Here is a 21,790-nt window from a genome sequence, read left to right as displayed (position 1 = left end):
GTGGGCTTTGTCTCTGTCCAAGTGGTGAAGAATGGGGGCCTCGTGGCAGGGAGGAAACAAGTGAGGACACTGTGGCTCCCAAGACATAAGACCTTCCAATCACCTGCAGTTGTAAAGGCTGAGGATATTCAATATTCCCACAGGGGGAGGAAACTGAACTTCAAAGGAAACTGTCATAGCAGAGAGAGGGCATCATAATACTCCCTAGGAATGTTAATGGGAACCACCAACTGAACAGGAATTTTGAAATTTAGATAACTTAGCTCATGAGAACTTCATTCATGTGAGTGGTAGGGGAGGTTGGGCTCAGTAGACAAGAGCCCTTGATATCTTCCCAGCTACTCTCCTGGCCTCTTGTGTAGTCATGGTAAGAACAACAGCTATGATGTGCTGAGTGCTGGGCCTTATGCACCTTAGTCCACTTAAACCTTACAAAAATGATATGCAAGGATGTATTGATATACCCACTTTAAAGATGAAGAAACTGAGGTTCAAAGAACTAAGTAATTTGTACTCTGAACCAGGATGCAAACTGCCTCCAATAAAAACCACGTTTATCTTACCAGGCACTGTTCAAGGCATTTTCTATAAAATACCTCATTTGATTCTCATTATTCCCAATTTATTGAGGGGAAAATGGAAGCTCAGTGAGTATGAATAACTGGCATAAGTTTACCCAGATGGTAAGTAACTCATGAACCCAGACTTATCAGATCCAAAGCCAACACCCTCTCCATCCCTTCTTCCTTACAACAAGAGGAAGACTTGGTCATTTACTCTAAATATATGAGTCAAACACTGGATTAATCACCCACTGGAAAATTTAACAAAATACATCACCCCACATCAGTCACACACACTTTTCTGTTATGCAAACCTGAAGAACCTTCATTATGCTTGAAAAGTATGTGGAGATAGTCTTTATAATAATGTAACAATTTTTCTCAGGATGCTATCCTGGTGACCCCTGAAATGGACCTGTAGGTCTGCTGCCCAACTCTGGTCCTCATTCTGTTGCCCAGAGTGTACAAGTCCTTGTCCTGGAGCTCTTCTCTTTGAAAGACCTCTCTTTGGATGTGGAAGGCACCATGGAGGCAGAGGTGGATATTGACCAATGACCCAATATTTTCCGGCATTTTATTTGTTGCTGTTTCTATGTTCTATTATTAACTTAATTCCCAATAGGAGACACCATCTTTTCTCAGGCAAAGTAAAGCTAAAAAGGCCGTTAATCATAAGGGGACCTTCTATCTTGCCCTCCGACCATCACCTGCTCCACCCCCACTGAGTTTTGCCAACAGCCCCCAGGGTCCACCTGCCTTCTTTGCACACCTGGCTGCAGCAGTCACTGCCAGTCCCTTACCTTGATGGCCTCCACCGAGTCATACTTGTCCAGTTTGTTGATGTGGTTAGTTATGCTGGTGTTGAGAGGGGCAGGTGCAACCGGGTGGATGACAGTGGCATCGTGGGATTGCTGTTGGTACCGCTGGCAGTAGGTGTAGACAAGAAGTGTAAGAAGGCAGCCCAGGATAGAGCTGCTCAGCCCAACAGCAATCATGTGGAACATGTTGAACTCTGGGAAGACAGCACCAAAAGTGATGCTACACCGGAAAAGAACATGCTACCCAACAGCTCAGTGCACTTAGATGAGAAGCCTCGTACCCATTCCAAAGTTCACAAAATCATAGGACTTTCCTTTGAAATGTCATAGCCACCAAGACACTTCTCCACAGTGAGCACAGCGTATTTTAAGTTAATGCTCTTACGGATTATAATCAGTCTTGGTGATCATCTTAGTATGCTAGCAGAAGCTTTTTTTGTTTTTCTTTAAAGGCTTGTGCAAGACTGTTCTTCTGTTTCAAGTGCAGCATGATCTACAGTCTATGGGGTTTCTAGGGAACATTTTTTCCATGTTCCTTAACAGGCTGAGTGTCCCTGCATACAGCATGGCTGTGTCCCATGAACAAAGCGAGAATGAATTTATTGTTTCCAATTACTGCTCACCTGCAAACCAAGCTATTTTCTCCCTCTCCTTTATCATTTCATTTATTCAAACATTTGTTCCAATTACATACTTCTTATGTTTTCCATTACAGGTCCTCCTCAGCTTACAATGGAGTTACATCCCAAGAAACCCATTGTGAGTTGAAAATATTCTAAGTCAAAAATGCATTTAATACATATGACCTACCAAACATCATAGCTTAGGCCAGCCTCCCTTAAAGGTGCTCAGAACAGTTACATTAGCCTACGGTTGGGCAAAATCATCTCACACAGAGCCCATTTTATACTAAAGTGTGGACTGTCTCATGTAATTGATTGAATACTGTACTGACAGTGACAAACAGAGTGGTTGGACGGGTGCAGAATGGTTGTCAGTGTTTCGGTTGTTCACCCTCATGATGGTGGGGCTGACAGGGAGCATGGCTCGCGGCCCCTGCCCAGCATCACCAGACAGGATCAGACCACGTGTCGCTAGTCCAGGAAAAGATCAAAAGTCAAAATTTAAAGTATGGTTTCTACAGAATGTGCATCAATTTCGCACCATCGTAAAGTCAAAGAACTGTAAACTCAAACCATCGTAAGTCAGAGACCCTCTGTATATTTTTTGAATATGAATATACACACATTGTATAACATTAGAAAGTGCAAAAGGGTATAGAAAAACAAGGTCTTTTCTCTTTCCTAGAGGGAAATATTGTAACAGTTTCTCCTGTGCTCTTCCAGAGATATTCTGCACACTTACGTGCTCTGAGTGTGCGTGTGTGTGTAAATATTATCCCGTGTACCATTTTTTTCACTTATATTATATTTTGGAGACCTTATAAAGAAAATGGTCTACTCCAAAGAAATAGAGGATTTGTGTCAAAGGAATAAAATATGATCTTTTTTTTTGGTGAGGAAGATGGTTGCTGAGCTAACATGTGTGCCAATCTTCCTCTACTTTACATGTGGGACGCCACCACAGCAAGGCTTGATGAGCAGTGTATAGGTCTGCACCTGGGATCCAAACCTGTGAATCCTGGGCCACCAAAGCAGAGTATACAACAAACCTAATCACTATGCCAGTGCACCAGCCCCTAAACCATGATCTTTTAATGGTCATGAAGTGATTCTCTTTTTACATATTGTTTTTTCTATTTAATAGCATCTTTAAGTTATTTTCCCTGAGTTATAACACAAGATGTTGAAAAAGTGAGCTGACATGGACTCATGTCTCCAATATAGCATGGGCTTGAGTGATATCAAGGGAGCAAAATCAAGGCCCAGGTAATCTCTGAGAAACAACTGCAAAAAAAATAAGTATTCATTGTGTCCTGATATAATGCTTTGCAATTAAAGTTTCTAGCTTTTCAGGGAACAAAAACAACATTTGGCCAGTGCTCATGAAGCTGGGATTAGTGAAAATCAGGTAAAGCCGAACACAGCCTCATTTCTCCTATGCTGTGTTGGCATTTTATGGCTAACCTGTTGCCTCAGTGCTACTGGCCTTATGTCCCCATTGCACAGGGCACAACATGAGGATCTGGACTTCTTCCCAGGGTGTCCCCTCCAAGCACTACCAAAGGGCCCAGTGTCACCCATGCTCTCCCATATCTGTCCACTATGCACTCAAATGAGACCTTGGAGATGCCTGCTAGTCATACCATGGACCCCAGCTGAGTCCCCAGGGCACAGAGCGAGGCCCCCAGGGCTCTTGGGGAGAAGAGACTTGCAGGTTTGTGCCCGGCACCCAGGTCCTGGGGTATCTGCACCTTAACCTCCCAGCCTCCTCCCCAAGGACTCTCTGAGCTATTTTCACCTTCCCTGTGATCCACAGCAGAGGTGAAGTACCCCTTGTCTGTCCCTTAACCCTGACTTCTCCCTCTAAGCTGTGCCCCTTTGCTGCTCCCAGACACTGTGCTCCAGGGACCAGGGGCCCTGAGAGATGGATTCGAGTCCTGAGGTGGATGGACAGAGAAGTGCAGAGAGGCTGCCTCCTCCTGGGTTTTCTGTGAGCTGTAACCAAGACATTTCCACTTGCATTGAGACTCTAAATGAACACGATCCTTAACACAGGCATCCAGTGTCTTCAGCACCAGGAGCTGGATGATACAGGAGGACATTACATAACAGTCCACAAGTATCAGCCACTTCCTGACATCCACCTCAATTTCTCACTTCCTGATTACGTGGTCAATGGTTTAACAAAGTGAAAGGAATTCACAAATCTTGGCCTTTCCCAATTTTGTCAGAGGCCTCCAGAGCTGGACAGCTCCCAACCTGTGACGGTTGGAGAAAGCGTCCAGGGCATCCCACCAGCCACCACCAGAAGTTTTTAGTATAACGTAAAGCCGTACTCAAGATAAGCAAAGGCTGATTTCACATGTGTTGTCATTTCTGATGTCATTTCTTCATAATTTAGCAGTGTGGACTCCCCAGGGTCAATGTCATGCTCAGATAAAAATACTTTCTGCTGCACTGAGAACACATTTTATTATAACATATGGAAGATGTATGATGCTCTCCATATGCAGATACTTTGTCATTAGTCAAATGAATCATTTCTACAGGTGCCTGGGGCCAGCTGACATCTTTATGAGGATTATATAGTCGCTGTGTCTCATGCAACTAAAAGTAGCTCTCTAAGTTGAAAAATTTCAATAGGCTTACATTTTTCTGCATAGGGAAAAAATAGTGCCTATTAAATCTCTTTTGAATCTGCTTAGTGTGGCTCTTTGCTTTGAATATGCTTTTTTTTTGGTGTTGCTTCTGGTCAGTAAAGCTAGACTAGAGACCAACTACTCAGTTGGTTCAACTGGCTGATTTTCTGTGCAAAGTTCAATTGATTTTTCAACAAACTGAAAAAGACTTCTGTGTTGCCTTCCTATCCATCCCAAAACATCCTTGCTGGGTACTTGTTTTTACCAACCAGCCCTATAATCAGTCCATCCGACTGCTTACCTGCCTATTCTGATGTGTCAATGTCAGCAGCTTAAAGAGCTAAAAAACCAGTTCTGAAACTGTTGAGTAATTAAAGTCTCTGATTTAATACATAGTGTCTTAAGGCTTGATTTGGGGTTGGGCAGCGAGGGCACAGCTGGCTCTGACAAACACAAGCAGCTTTTTAGGAGGGCAGGGCTTTGCACCATGTTCTCTGGGTGCTCACAGCCTTGAAGGACTTCCACACAGTAATCTTGTAGGGCCAACCTGGGAAAGCAGTTTCCAAACCTCTGGTAGGCATGGAAGGCCAGTCAGCTCTGCAGGGGCATCAGCTGCTTGACTCCCAGGTTCTGTCTTGGCCTCCCTCAGGATGGCAGCACCCCTCCAAACTCCGCTCCATTCTTAACTTACGCTGCTCTGAGAGCAGCAAATGGCCCTGGACCCTGGATATCATCCAAGAGTGTCACCTTCCCAGGGCTGCTATGGCTCCAGGCCCCCAAACACAATCCTCCCTGACACCTGGTACTAGGACCCTTTTCCTGTGGTGCTTCGGGCTTAAAGCTCACACTCAGATGCCCCGGCCTGGATCCAAACCCTGGCTCCACCGCTGACTGCATCTGTGAACTTCGGCCACAGGGACCTCATCTCTATGACACTCACAGTCCCCATCTACAAAATGCAGGTAAAAAATACATGGCTGCTATCCCTTTTCTACAATTCCCCAAACCAAAATCTTTTAAATTGTTTTTTCATCACTCATCTGGCAGCAAAGCATGACCTGACCTGATGCATTTGCTGCAGAACTGCCCAGAACTGCCAGGAGGAACACTAGCACCTTCACCTTGCTTGCATTTCATGGCTGCATCATTAAAGAGATTGGTTACAGAGCGTGGCCCCAGACCCTACAGGGGTGTTATGTAACATGCAGTGCATGCCCCATATTACCCATCTATAGTCGGAAAATTTCTGAATCCCAAACCCTTCTCTATCTCCAAGAGTTTTACATAAAGAACTGTGGGCTGTGGCCTCCATGAATGCTCTTTGTGAGGATCAAATAGGATCCTTCTTGTCATTCAATACAGTATCTGCACACAGCAACTGATCTAAAGATATTAAGAGATACTTATGGCTTGAGTACTTTTATGTGAACGGGCATACATTCAGCTTGCAGCTGTGTCCCAAGTTAGTGACTCCCGGTCTCTGAACTCACTGAACTGACCTAGGTCAGGCACTAGACATTGCCTTTCTCAGGCCCTGGGGTCTCTTATAATATGACGTCTGGTTCCAGGGGGGCTGAGGCCGAGTGCCCACTGTAGGCTCAACGCCCTTCACAAAACTGGCAGAGTGAGTGCTCAGTGAAGATTATTGAATGAATGGATTCACAGATGGATGACTAAATGGATAGATATGTAACAGATACTGTAATGTAACAGATACTGAAATCTTAATGTAGTTAATAATGCTAAGTACATTCCTAAAACACACCCGTGAAACTCCAGATTCCATCGGGACACAGGGATAGACCAAAGCCCTTTGGGCTGAGCTGTCTGGGACTACTCTGGTGGGATGGATCATGCCAGGAATGATTATTTATAAGTCATCACTCCCACATACGAAGAAGCTGGTCTTATGTGTGGATATTGGCTCTGACCAGCAAAGGTGGACAGGGCTGGGTTTGATCAAAGGACAGTCAGCCCCCTCCCATACAGAAGAGATAGAAATAGATGATCAAGTCCAAATTTATCATGGGTTTGAACCAGATAATGTGATTTTTGTCATTCAGTGCTGTGGGAAGTTTGAAAAAATACCTCTAGAGATATAGGTATAACCTTTCACCCATTACAATTCTGTCATTTCAGCAGTCTGGAGATTTGAGGCTGGCTGCCATAGATTTGCACCATAAATTTAAACAAACTGCTCAAATTCTGTTTTACTCATGGGAAATCTAACTATAGCTAATATCAGGATCACTGGTTCATAAAGTTTACATCCATCAGAATAAGCTCAAGGGCTTATTAAACCACAGAAGGCTGGACCTCACTCAGAGAGGATCTGATTCTGTAGATGGAGGTGGAGCCTGAGAATCCGCATTTCTATCAAGATCCCAGGCAATACTTAAGGTTGGTGTAAGGCCCCCCCCGAGAACCACTGATCCAGAGGTCATATATTGACCCTTAACATTCATACTACCAAAGTATAAAGTGTTTGGATCCAGGAGTTTTCCAGTCTGTTTTTCTTCGCTGACAGCAGAAACATCGTGTGAAACATATGGGAAGAGCAATGATTGGAAAATATCAGAAATCAATTATAAATTAATTAAAAAGAAGAACTTACCTCCACACCTTTTCTCTTCTACGCTACTGGATCTCGCGACAGATACTTCTGGAAAAGCAAAAATCCAATCACAATACAAAAAGAGTGTTGGGAAGGAAGACTGCATTAATGATTCATTTACAAAACATCTAATGATTTTGAGTTTTATGTGTCAAGTTTCCAAAAACTTGATTAATTGTTTAAAGACATTGTATTTATTTCTTTGTTTTTTTTAACCAATCTGGCTGTATTTGGTCAAGATCACCTTGATTGGGAAGGGGTGAGATTCATTATTACGGAAAGAAAATGCTATGGTCCCTTGGGCTGAAACCAGGGCACTAGCTTCAAAATAAGGCCAGAGTATGTGCTGATTTTCTGTAACAATGTATTCTGCCAGCTGTGGAACCCCACAGGGTTTGCCTGTGATGTTTCTGCCTCAGATCTTTTGTTTCATCAAAGCTAGTGTTGTCACATTCCCTGCAGAGGGCTATCAATTCATCAGTGCTCAAAGGAAGTCGCCATAATAAATAAAGTCCTGATTCAGAGTCCACGCATGCTCTTTGCCATCACCCATATTCAATACACAAGTAAAATGCCAATGAGAGGACAGATCCCCTAGATGTTTTAACCTCCAAGGATAAAATATCATTTCAGGAATCCAGAAATGTTATTCTCTCCTGTATTGATTTTTCATTAGATAACAAGAATTAAAACTATGTCTACAGTTAAAGAGGAAAACAACCACCATGAGCACTCCTGCAGGTCTATACCAAACATGGCTGAGGTGGCTTCTGAGGCTAAAACTAATAGTTTTCTCTAAAATATTCTCTTTCCCATAAATGGAGGAAAACAAGATTTTATCTATCATTACTTTGTAAGAAGTTGGTCTCTGCTTTGGTCCATGTCACAGCCCTAAGGCATAGAGGGTACATATACGAAATGATTTATAAACATCTAGCACCACGCCTACAGTGAGCATGTGACAGGGGACTGGCTATCGCCAAGAACTAAACATAGATTTCAAGAGGAAAAACCTCCAGCAAAAGAGCCAGCCAACTTCTTCTCCAAAATGAGAGCAATGATGGGTTTCCATTTTCCCAAATTTATTAAGGTTGCATGATGAGAATGACCCTATTTATCTATGCAAACGTATACACACAGCATGGCCAAAGCATGAAACCTCATATGAAAATATTCAAATAACATATTTTCATATTTTGAGCAAAATCTTCTGTGTTATACTCAATAAATTGTAGAAGATATTGTACTTAAAAAAAACCTTAAAACTCATGGTCTAAACTCAGGTCTGAGCTCACAGTTCTCCATAAATCTAAACTTTACTCACCCTGAAACCACGAGAGTTGATAGAATTGTCTCTGTTTCACAAAATTAGGACCTCAAAGAACAGATAAAACCCTCACCTATAAATCATTTCCTCTCTAAACATTGGAAATGGTTTGTTTACACTGAGAAACATCTCTGCCCTCACCTGGGATGAAATTGGAATCAAAAACACACGGCCGGCTCTCCGTTGTGTTTCCGGAACACTGGCCACCCACAGGGAACAGAAGGATGCACTGGCGGGCGCGGACCTGGACTCCAGACGCATCGCACTCGGACCAGTCTGACCACTCCGACCAGCTCTCTGCAGCAAGCAGAAGGGGAGAGATGCGGGACCAATACCAGCTAAGATCTATCAACCTGGAAGCAGTGCCAGGTTCCATATGTTACTTTAAGTTTTCAATGGCTCTATATATAAATAAGATGGACTTGTATCTTCTGACCAGTCCAGTAAATAAACTACACACGAGCATGAATAAAAGAACTTGTATATTGTTGATCAGAGATAATGTGTTTAAAATATATTTTCCAAAACCCATATTATCTTAATGTTCTAAAGTGGTTGTATCAGACACTCAGTAAGCTAATCCATGAGGCCCAGCTGGGCAGAGACCATCAGCGGTGGGAGGAGAAACCACCAGGGCAGACGATTTCTGAGAGGAGGATGCTCTGCTGTGAGAAGCAGCCCTCAAAGGCTTCCCCCCAGATTCCTACAGGCCTCAATGCTCAGGCAAGAGAAATGATGGTGCGTTAATGAGAAAGCCCTGTTGCTGAAGGGGCTTCAGCTACTGTAAGTACTTTCTCTTCTGTTGTAAAAACAATTCTGCAGAGTCAATATACCAAAGTCAGGCTGTTCTTGGGGGGGAATTCATTTTATCCCATGTATATTGTCACTGAAGCGCATGAGATCAATGCATGAGTCTTGGGTTAAGGCCAAAAGATGAGCGATTTTAAGTGAATTCACCTCAAAGTGGAAGGTTTGCTAGGATTTGTTAAACTCATCCAGGCCTACAAATGTGTGAATAGAGGAATAACACATATTTTAAGGAAGGAGGTTAACAAAGTGAACCCTCAATATTATTTATGAACATTAAACGACATAAAAAAAATTTTTTTCTATGCCATTTGCTTTTCTCCTCTTTTTAAATTTAAGCATCATCTTTACAGTGTGGGGAAAATTTGGAAATCAAACTTGTGCCTTGATCCATTGTAAAGGGTACAATTTTTCTTAGAAATGTGTAAAGTACCAGTTTTGGGAATGGCTGAGAAACTGGCACTTTTCTAGGCACTTTTCAGTATAAATGGAACTTTCCAGAAAGATCTATAGGAGCAAGTTAAAAAAAAAAGAGTGAGTGCTTCAGTGTGAAAGTTAGACTCAGTGTGTCTCATTTTCATTCCAAGTGGTCCCTCCACGTGGGAAAATGAAGCTAATTGTTGGATGGGGAAGTCTGCTGCAGAGCATCCGTAGGCCCTGGCACCAGCCCGCTTGGAGTTGGGATACCCACACCCACTGTCCTGAGGCCAGTTCCTGTGAAGCAGCTTCACAGGGTGGTCCCTGCTCCCTACTCTGGTTTTCAACAACAAAATCTCAGATCCCTTTACCAGGTTAAACATTTTAAGCATGCTTTGTCATAACTAGTTTCTGTTCTAGTTCTAAAATTACGCATGGTGAGAGCTCTTCTATTGTAGAACCCGGTATTACGAAGTTGCTTTGGGGGTAATGGTGCAGGGTTGATGTGTTCCCCTCTTTCAGTACTTGTTGTGATGTGGTATCAATTTCACCATTTCTAAACCAAGGAAAGAGGAGTGTTTGTCCCAAAGTCAAGTGACCAGCACAGCCGGGGCGCCGCTTACCAGGGCAGGGCTGCGTGCTGCAGAGCGCCTCTTCCGTGTGCAGCCCCAGGCAGATGTCTCCTCCATAGGCTGGGGCTGGGTTTGTGCAGGAGCGGGTCCTCATGTAGTGTCCACCGCCACATGTCGCCGAGCATTTTGACCACGAGGACCAGCAAGACCACATGCCATCCACTGAGAAGGGACACAAAGTCACACCACTTCTGAAATCCAAATCTGACCCATTGAATGTGGCTAGAGATGGAATCTGCATTGCAGGACGCACCTGAGTGCACCACTGCCACTCACAGAGGGTATTTGGGGTCTTCCTCCTGGTGAGGGAACCAGTTTTGCATATTCTTCCCTACGTTTTTTTCAATTCCTCTTATTTGTTTTTTCAGGAAATATCTCTCAACACATTATACATAGGCATGAGGATGGCAGAGGAGAGAAATGTATGTAATACAATCCCAGCCCTGGGAATGAACCGTGGACCACATCCTGCCCTTATTAACATGAAGCCTCAGCTAGCTCTCACTTTTGCTAATCACCTACTCTAGTCGGCCAGCTGAGACTTATAGTCAAGGATAAGTAGTTCCTGGCACAGCCTTCCTTACGAACTGGATTAGGATTTGCTCCATCAGAGTGGGAAAGAGAAAAGCTAACAGGTCCTACGAGGAAGGGCTATGAAGGATGCTCCGTAGATGCAGGCACCAACCAACCAAACTAAGTATAACCACACACACTCAACAGTGTGTTCATATAACAGACTAAACAGAGGAAGGCCCAGTATCTGCAGCCAGACTTCAGGTTGGATGTGAAGATGAGTTTTACAATATGAACATTAGGCAGATCAGCTTCCTTGACCAACAGTTTGACAAAAGACTCTCTATTATTATGCGTAGATAGTATTGGAGTTTTTCTCCAGGTCCCACATGAAAAACTGAGTAACCACGAAAGAGAATGCCAGAATTGTTCAGGACACAAGGTGATTCTGGCTAGGATGACCCAGTTGTATTTTAATACACCCATCACGATTTAATACATCTTTATGGAATAATATTTTTCTTTAGACGTAGGCATAGGTAGAAAGAAAGTATTTTTGAGAATGCGAGCAGAAACATCATGTTTATGATGATATTTAATTTGCAAAAAGTAAAACACAACAAAAACAAAAACACTTGAACCTAATTTTAAAATGAGTTTGTAACTTAACTGGGAATTCTGTGAATCAACAGTTTACATGGGTGTGCAGAATTCAACAATATTTTCCCTCATAAGCAATAAGCTGGATGAGAAAGGAGGAGGGGACCAATCAGACATCTGACAATGGCCATGAGACCAGCAATAAGAAGGCAGGCATGCATTCGCCTAGAGCTTTAACATCTTCCAAACCCTCTCTCATGTCTCTTTCTCACTGCGGGGAATGCCTGCTGGCAGTTTTTCTCTGTCTGTAACCCAAGCTGAAGCTTGGCTTCAAGTGGGTACGCTTGCACACCCCTCACTAAGGCACAGGCAAGTCACAGCGCCGTAGATAGAAGGTGTCATGGAGCTCGGCTGTCTGAATGTACACAAGGCAGTCAGGGGCTCAGAAGGTTCTAATGCCTCATGTAGATGGGAACACAACTTCGAACCAACTACCTGAAGATGGCATGATGAACCTGCAGATCACTGGCCAACAGGTACATGAAAAGATGTCCAACATCACTAGTCATCAGGGAAATGAAAATCACAACCACAATGAGACATCTCCTCACACCTGTCAGGGTGGCTATTATCAAAAAGACCTCCACATTAAACAACAACAGATAACAGTGTTGGGGAGATGCTGGAACTCTTGTATGCTGTTGGTGAAAATGTAAAATGTTGCAGTCACTATGGAAAACAGTATGGTGGTTACTCAAAAAATCAAAAATAGGGAATGCCCTGATGGCGTAGTGGTTAAGTTCGTGCGCTCTGCTTCAGTGGCCCGTTGCCAGTTCAGATCCTGAGCAAGGACCTAGCACTGCTCGTCAAGCCATGCTGTGGTGGCGTGCCACATAAAGTAGAGGAGGACTGGCACAGATGTTAGCTCAGTAACAATCTTCCTCACACACACACACACACACAAAAAAAACATTAAAAGTAAAATTACCATGTGATCTAGCAATCCCACTTCTGGGTATATATACAAAAGAATTGAAATCAGGATCTCAAGGAGATACCTGCACCCCCATGTTCATTGTAGCATTATTCACAATAGCCGAGATACGGAAGCAACCTAAGTGTCCACTGACAGATGAATGGATAAAGAAAATGTGGTATATACATACAGTGGAATGTTATTCAGTTAAAACAGAAGGAAATCCTGTGATATGCCTCAACATGGATGAACCTGAAGAACAGTACACTAGTGAAATACGCCAGTCACAAAAAGACAAATACTGCATGATAACACTTATATGTGGAATCTAAAATAGTCAAATTCATAGAAGCAGGAAGTAGAATAGGGACTGCCAGGGGCTGGGGAGCGGGAAACAAGGAGTTGTTGCTCAAAGGGGTATGAAGTCTCAGTGAAGTGAGATGAATACGTTCTAGAGATCTGCTATTCAACACTGTATCTACAGTTAACAGAACTGTATTGTGAACTTAAAGGTTTGTTAAAAGGGTGGATCTCATATTAAGTGTTCTTACTACAATAAAAAAATTTAAAAATTTAAAAATAAACCAAAGACTAAACGTCCTCAGTCACAATCATTCTATAATCATGCAGCATCTAATGGTCACACACTAGGAAGCTAATAAACTGATGTCTCCAATCTACCTTGTGATATTTCAAATGGTATTTATTCCTATCCACATCTCGACTAGTACTTAAGCCAATTAATATCTCATCTAGTCTAATAAACCCCCCTCCCAACACACACACCAACTGTTCTCCCGCTATCATGATAAATTACCCAGGCACAGAATCATTTGTTGTTTAACAGAGAAAATGCAGTTCTTGTTTGAAATGTAACAGTTTGAGGGAGCATTTGTAACAGAACCCAGTTGCTAAAACATTTCCACTTGCCAGTTTAAACCACAAGATCACATGGTACCCTTACCAATTTCAATTTCAATTTCACTGCCCTGAGAGATACATTAAGAACTAGGGAAACAGATGATTTCAGTACAAAATGAAATCAACGGAGAATTTCAGCCACTTCTTCACTCTATCAGGTAGTTGCATTGGTCTGTAATTGCCCTGTGCCCCAGGCCAATTCTAATCCGGTCTCCACTTCCTGTTCTTTCAACTTTGTGCTTACATAACAGGTGTCAACCTTCTTCTTGGAGCAGTGACTCTGGAGACAAGGGGCATGGTGGTTTGTACTGGATGAAAAAGGATATTGAATATTGTAGAAACATTTCATGTTAGGAAGGCTAAAAAATTTCTAAAATAGAAATTACAGAATACAAAGTTTAATGAAATAGTCTTCACTGCCAGGGAGCATGCAGAGCCCGGTGGAGAAGCAGGGACATTCAAAGCCAAGAGAACAAAACACACGTGAGGCACCGTGCAGGGCATGGCACATCAGGGGGTGGAGTGAGGCTGAGCATCTGAAATCTTCCTTTTCTGCTCCATAAACTATGCTGGACTAAGAAAATCATCGCGAACAACACTAGTGATGATAACAATAACTCATTCAGTATTGCCCCTCATCCTCAGGACAGCCATGGAGTGTGTTCTAGAAATAGGGGACCTGAGACACAGAGAGGTTAGGTCGTAGAGCGAATGAGTGGGGAGTGGGACTCGCCACTGGCACACTGAACCCAGGAACAGGCATTGAGTTTAGGGTTTCACATAACTCCTGTCACATCACTAGAAGTCACATGGAAATCTCCTCATGGCCCGAGAGAGATTGGCTCAGAAGAAGATTAGACAGATACACGAAAGCTCAGATCCATGTTTCTTTCAAGGAATGAAAGCAATTAATTGTAGGGAATTATTTTTGATCAAGTGAAATTTATAGATTAAGTAACTTGATAGAAGGGATAAAAATCCTTGTTCTAGCTGAATACTCCACCCAGGACAGTAAAATAAAAACAATGAAGGCAACAGAAAGTACCATTACTAGTGATCTAAAGAGCCAAGTAAAACTAAATAATTAACGTCTGAGTGTCAGGCATCCACAGGGCTGTCAGAGATATAAAGTCCTACATTTACATTCCTTCACATCGTGGGCATATTTGATATCAATTCCCCGGTGTACTGAGTTCTGGGCCACACAGGTCTTCACTGAAGGACGCTGTGCTCTCAGCTCCTCTAAGGATCTCTGAGCAGAAGTGTCCTACACCAACCGCCCCCTCCACCCCCACCCCAAACAGCCTCAATGCTCTCTCAGGACAGAACCAATGTCTTACGCTCCTTTTGTGTCACTTGCATTTTACAGAACTAAGTGTGTGGACTCCACGATATCATGGACAGAAAAGCACAGAGTGTTCCTTGCACATCACAGGTATCCGACAGATGTTATCTATAGAACACACACCTGTCCGAAGTCTTCATTTTGAGACAAAGAGTTTGCCTCCCGGTTAGCTTCTCACTGAGTGTTCCTTCTCCCTCACACTTACTGTTTTCATAATAAAGGAAAAATGAATGATCTTATTTGAATTTGAATGTTATTTAGTAACATCTGTTACTCTACCTGAGTACAGTGGGTTGTCTCTAACTGTCAACCAACATCTGAAATCCTTAGTTCTGAATCAAACAAGGATGGAAGATAAGAAGGAGTGAAGAAGAAAGATCAAGCTGCTTCCCAGTGTTGGAAGGAAATTATGCAGGCGAAGGTACAAGTTAGATCAACTCACAGAAGGTGAAAAAGGATCATTTCAACACTGGCTCAACTTTAAAACCACATTGCAGTTCATTGTACACGCTAGAATTGGAGACAAAATTTTTCATTGGTTAATTTAAAAGGTATTTTATCTTCTTCTAGCTTTAGATTTATTTTCAAACTTAATCATAATGAGAAAACTCGTCTTTGAATAAACTATAGTGCTCGTTTGTGACTGTTCATGATGGACCCAGCAGGACCAAGGAAGAGGAAATTTATAGAGAGGAGAATGCCCTCAATGAGGTAAAAATAGCCCTATAACTGGCTGAGCAGCTCAGCATCCGCAACCCTAGGGGCTTCAAACCCCTCTTTGCTGAGTTCCATCCTGTCCTGTGTTTGGGAATTTTCCAGGAGGTGGGAAAGAGGACTGATATTTGCCCAACTCAGCCCCGTGAACTCGCCCACTCCCAAGTGGAAAGTGACAGGGCCACTCTGAATATTTCCACAACTCTCTATGGAATCTTGGCTTTCAGAAAGAAAATGAGGACAGAGCTATTTCAAGACATTAGGTTATGTATACATGATACTGGCTTGACCATCAAATCAACCAAAAATAAAAATAACCACCAGATCATGTTAATGGGATGTCCTGAGATGGGCCTGAGCCTTGCACTGAAGGACCAGGGCAGCATCCAAGCATCTGGAAGAATCTGCACGTCTGCCAATGGCAACAAGGACTCATGTCTGGAGCCTGGGGAGGCAAGGGTGGATGGAAGAATCCTGACATTCCCATGTGGCCCTCTCTGCTCCAGTTTACAGCACGGATCCTAATCTAATGATGTCACCCCTTGAGCTCCCTCCCAGACCTGGGGGAGGAGTCCTTCGACTCTTCATGCTGGGGCTGTGGGAAAGAACTGGTTCTGTGACCTTTCCCAGCTCCTTGACATTGCTTGGCCAGGAAAGCCGGGTGGTTGGAGAGAAGAGTCTCCTGAGGCTGAGAAATTCAGGCAGAGACAGCCCAGGAGGAGTGGAGCAGCTGTAGGAGCAGGGACATTATTGGGAGCCTCAGCCACAGCTACAACTGTGCATTTTCAGTTTAATTCAGTACATGTTTCTTCATCCAACTATCCATCCACTCACCCATCCATCCATCCATCCAGCCATCCATCCATCCATCCAACCAGCCATCCATCATCTATCCATCCATCTACACATACATACATCCACCCATCCAACAAATGCTCACTGAGCACTGCTACAAGCCAGTTCCTCAGTTCCTTGTTTAAAGAACTCAGAAAGTTGTTTGTACCTACTGAAAAAGATGCTATACTTGCAAGCTTCTGTGTCTTTAAAAATGCTGTACACAGTGTTTGGAATAACTCCCCCATTCCCCATCCCTGCATGTCTATTTGGTCAACTTCTGTCCCTCAAGACTCAGTTCAGGGGCAGCTTGCTAAGTGTAACTGCCATGATTCCAGCTCAATGGGTCCTTGGATGATGTAGCCACTATATCTTGTTGTCACCAACCCAATAGCCAGTGACCATACTGGGTTGCCATTAATCACAGGATGCCTCCTTACTGAACTGTAAGTTCCTTTCTGACTTGGATGATATCACTGTATCGTTCTTTACGCTGTGAATAGTGCAGAGTGGGCTATCCAAAAACGTTTGCTGAAAAATTGAATGAATGAAGGAAGGGAGATCAAGTAACCAACTGTGTGATTTCTCATCATGCAACAAACAATTACTGATAGCTATTTCTAGTGTGTGCCAGGCCCGTGCTGGGAGCTGAGGGCACTGCAGGAGGTGAGAGTGTCTCAGAAGTCCCCGTCCTCCTGGAGCGTTGCCTCTGACAGAAGTCAAAGGCAGCACACACAGCTGTAGACCAGCACTCGGGATGGCCATAAGGCACGGGGTTACAGATCCTCTGACTGTGGAAAGGTCAGTGGAAGCAATGAAGGTGACAGGGCTGCACCCAGAGCTGTGGCAGGAGGAACACAGTGATGGTCAGAATGTTAAAGGAGACAGAGGAGCCTTTGGGGCTGTCAGACAACACCCAGGGTGGGGGCTCTTCAAGCTCATTTTATTAACCTGGTGCTTGTTTGGGAATTCCATGGAATGAAAAGCTGGGTCTCAGGAGGAAGACCCAGAAAACACAGTTCCTGTGGGCCTCCAGGAGAGAAGAGTGTGTGTTCAGAGGACTGAACTCAGAAGAAAGTGGACCCTGATGACCAAGGGCACAAGGGACCTGGGTCACCCTTGATAACCATCACCCTGGAGGAAGAATCTGTGGTATGAATGGAGGCCAGTTCCCAGAGGGCTGGGCCCATCAGAATCTTGGAGGGGGCCAGCCTCCAGGTTCAGGGACATGACATATCTCTCCAACTTCTCCATTAGGCACAGCATCTAGGGCCCACGATCCTCATAGGGGCTCATAAGAATGTTTTAGTTTCTTTTAAATCAGAAGAAATAAATGAATATAATCCAGCCTAGGTTATATTAAGCTGAGTGAGCTCCCTAGATTAGAAGGTCTTCTAAGGCCCTTGATTTTTCAGAGCTTTTCCAGATCACTCAATCCACTCACCTGGGCAAGGCAAAATGTTGCATTCCTGGTACTCCAGGGAGGGGCCCAGGCAAGGCATGCCCCCATACTTGGGCTCTGGATTGTTGCAAACTCGCTTCCGATTCCGAATGCCCCTGCTACAGTCGCGGCTGCACTGTGACCATGATGTCCAGGCTGACCAAGCCCCATTGATAGTGTGGGCAGAGTACCTTCCTGCACGCAGGAAGTCTCCAGAAAGGCCTGCCAAGGAAAAGGTAAAGTGTGATTCTATCAGGAGTTCTCAGAGTAACCAGAGTCCACACTAACTTTCATCGTGTATCAGTTGTGTGCTTCATTTCTATAACTACACTCTCAAAATCAGATGAACACTTTTCATACTTCAGAAGTCAAAAAAAAAATTGCAGTTGAGTGACAGCCTCCTAGAACTCAAGCCACAACCTCTGCCGTCGCTATTAAATAAGGTGCAAGGACGATCTCGATTTGTAAATGTGGCAAAATCCTCACACAAGCAATAGGGCTTATGTTTGTAGGTCTCTTAATTTTCTGAAATACAAAGAAAACATAACTTTGTCACTTCCCTTGGGAATTCTACAACAAACCACCGTTATCCACGATGGGGTGGTGGTCATCACTGAGGACATCCTCTGGAAAAATGGAGGCAGGATTCAAACATTCTCTAAACCTGTCCCTTCCCCTGTTAACTTTTCCAAAGCGAGTGAAGGCTGGTGAAGGTGTGGCCTTAACTGCTTCTGATCACAGGCCATGGGGACACACGTCCACTCCAGAAACATGCAGAGGGCTCAGCTCCTGACCCGGGACTGAGCACAACCCTGAATGACCTTGCCACTTGGCAAACGCTTCCTGAAGTGCAGAGTGCACTACGAGCAGAATGTGTTTCCCCAGGAACAAAGGCAGCAACAGAAGCAGTGCAAGCAGCCGGGGGTGTGTGTGTGTGTGTGTGTGTGTGTGGGGAGCTGTCTTGGTACGAACTGGTTCAGGTCTGCTCCGAGCAATTTGTACTTAAGGCGTTTAATCAGCCATAGTCATTCCTGTTTGTTTTGATGAAGATGCCTACTTACTTACAACGTTAAAAAATATTCAGTAATTTTCTCACATGTAGGCTATGGGACACAGATTTTAACAAAAAGCTCTCAAAGGATGCAATGAGGTCCTGGGGAAGCGTGAGAAGGCAAATATGCCAACAGTTCTATCCATTCATTGTTCAACTCCTGGGCTGTTTACTTTAAAACTCTGGTTCAGAAACCGAGGCAGGATGCTCTTTAGAGAAAATGGATTAGAAATATCTGCCTGTGATGAACCAGCACTTTGTGGTTAATCAATAAAGAACAGCCGTGCACAGTTAAGCCCCATTTTGTGTGGTCAGACGCCAAGTCCAATTTTGTATCTTCAAGATATCAATGCCAAAATGCGTGGATGGTCATTAGAACTTGAAGCCATTAAGACACAAGGAGGATGAAGTACTTTTTAAGTCATGTCCATGATATACTTTTGGAGGAAATACAGGATCTTTTATAAATTTTTCCTTAGTTTATATTACTAATATTTAAAACAAATATTAGCTTTGGTTTTGTATGTATCTGAGAATGGAAAGATTAAAAAAGATATGTTCAGAAAAGAGAATAAAGTTAACGTATAGGGAAATACTGTCATTCATTTTCTCTTTTTTACTTTGACGTCACAAGAAATAAGACAGTTCACAGCCTGCTCTGAAATAAGGGAACAGGCAACTGAAACTTGAGACAGGGTTGCCAGATTTAGCAAATAAAACACAGGAAGCCCAGTTAAATCTGAATTTCAGATAAACAACAAACAGTATTTTAGTATAAATATCCTCTGAATATTGCAAGGGACATACTTATTCTAAAAAGATTCATGGGATATAACTATAGTAAGAAAATTCTGAAAAATATCTGAAATTCATATTTAACTGGGCATTTTGTATTTTATCTCACAACTCTGACTTGAAATCACATGATCATCCTTTGTGGAATGTAGATCTTTAAAATGGGCCTTCAGTTTTCTATCTCTTGGTTTTCCATCACTTATCTTTGCTCCTCACTAAAGCAGGATTTTACAGAATTAATGAGTGAATATAATTTTGCTTGATTTTCTAGATGGGTTTTTACTTGTTTTATTTAAATTATAGACTTAATCACACAAAATCCTTCACTAAAGCAGACTTTTTCTTTAATCCAAGAAATAATAAACAAGCTTAAATAGTTACTGAGCTACGATGAGCAGAATGGTTTGAGGTCAGGAGACAGTTAACGTCAGTGAGAACGATATGATAAGGAGTGGCTCTTGATGGCAACTGTCGGGCCTCCATGCATCCAGGCTGGTAGCTCTAAGCTGCCTCAGCTGTTCAGCAACTCCCAGGGGGTGGCATGGAGATCTGTGACATGTGTGCAGCTGATGGTCCCGACTCAGAGCCACTCTGTGTAAGGCTTCCCTCCAGCACTGCAGGAGATTTATCGACCTCCTTGAATTCATCCCAACCACCTCAGCCCAACATGGCGACTCACCAGCTCTGGTTCCTAGGCCAACCGCTCTGGGTCTAAGGCTCTTTCTCTAAAAATGACATTGATGGCTACTGTGCTTTCTATATCACATTCATCATGGAAGAATAAGGTAGAATCATAAACACAAAAGTGCTGAGACATGTTCAAGGTGGTCTAGTGCAAGATGTGGCTATCACTGTTCTCATCAAATTGTGCTCCGAGAACCATTTTCTTTTTAGAATTGGACAGCTTTTGTTAAATTAGATGAGAATGATGGGAGAGATAAAGAAGGAAGCAGAAATGAATCTCTTTGGGACAGCCAGCCTCATCTGTTTCCTGCAACCGAGACACCTGAGCTCCAGGGAGAGCAAATGAGTTGCCCGAGGTGAGAGGACCATTCAGTGGCAGGGCCAGGTAGAGGGTGGACCTTCTGGTCTGCCCTAGAGCTTTCCCCACACTGCTAATATGGCACTGAGCGGATTTATATAATTACAAGGGCAAAGCAATTTCAAAGCCTCTGAAAGGATTCTCACCTGTTGTGCTTTTTAATAGAAAGACTCTTCTATAGGTATAAACATAGAGATGCACTTCTGTTGTCTTTGTCCACTTTTAGGAGAAAAAAGCGAAAGCTTCCTTGCAGCTTATGTTTCAGTGCCGGAAGAACTACAGAAGATTACTGAGCCTTCCTCAATATATTTTCTGACACGGAATAAATCTCCCACAAACTATTCTGGACCTATTATAAATATAGTGTTATTTTGAGGGTTGAATTCCTAGGACCACCTCAATCTACGACTAAATTTTTACAGTAAGAGACTTTCCCATTAATGTGCTACAAAACCAGCTCTGCTCTAGAGGGATCATTGTTATAAAGATTGCTAAGCCATAAATAATCAAAAAGAAAAAAAATCTTTCTATTCACTCAGAGATAAGATCAAGGCTTGTCCATGGAAGTGGGTCAGTCTCCATGCAGTCGCTACTCACCATCTGTGGAACAGCCGCTGGTTCCATCACTAGAACAATACCGCATTTCTATTCTCTGTCTTCCCACTTCCAGCAAATTCGGATCAGGCAGGCGGGCTTTGCACGTGTATCGAAATCGCTGCTCATAGTGGCCACCATTGTCAGAGATGTTGACAGGTGTCCAGGGGGTCCAGGGGGTAGTCTTCTTCAGTTCAGGGCATGGGTTGGTATTACAAGGCTGGTACTCCTGGAAGAGAAAAGGGGTGGCACGTGCTTATCATTTGGAATGAACAGAGCCAGTGGCTTCCTTCCTTGAGTGAAAGACAAGGCTCTCTCAAACTTCAGATCCTCACACCTACCAGCTACTCTCCAAAGTTACAACTCCATTTATGTTAAATTAGGCATGTAAGGGAATGTTCAGCATTCAAGTCAACTCTGCGGTTTCTCCTGCATCAACAATGAGCATGAGACAATAAATGTAATTGTATGTGAATAAAAATGGTAATCCCATAAAAATCATGTTCCTTCCATTTAATAAGTAA

The 21,790-nt window shown here is 43.3% G+C and overlaps 1 protein-coding gene across 5 annotated transcripts in view; it reads right to left on the bottom strand.

Annotated features, from left to right (window-relative positions):
- Positions 1–21,790, bottom strand: part of SEMA5A (semaphorin 5A) — a 459,076-nt gene that overhangs the window by 8,660 nt on the left and 428,626 nt on the right. For all 5 annotated transcript variants that reach the window (XM_046672376.1, XM_046672377.1, XM_046672375.1 and 2 more), the window contains 6 exons: positions 21,270–21,495; positions 17,788–18,006; positions 10,432–10,602; positions 8,726–8,881; positions 7,258–7,305; positions 1,364–1,575 (listed from right to left, as the gene is read on the bottom strand). In XM_046672376.1, the coding sequence (XP_046528332.1) occupies positions 1,364–1,575; positions 7,258–7,305; positions 8,726–8,881; positions 10,432–10,602; positions 17,788–18,006; positions 21,270–21,495 (1,032 nt within the window). The remainder of the gene's footprint in view (positions 1–1,363; positions 1,576–7,257; positions 7,306–8,725; positions 8,882–10,431; positions 10,603–17,787; positions 18,007–21,269; positions 21,496–21,790) is intronic.

Source organism: Equus quagga, chromosome 9, assembly GCF_021613505.1.
Source record: "Equus quagga isolate Etosha38 chromosome 9, UCLA_HA_Equagga_1.0, whole genome shotgun sequence".
In the NCBI taxonomy this organism is placed as follows: Eukaryota; Metazoa; Chordata; class Mammalia; order Perissodactyla; family Equidae; genus Equus; species Equus quagga.
The sequence above is the reverse complement of the archived record's forward strand: the minus strand, read 5'-3'. Positions and strand labels throughout refer to the sequence as shown.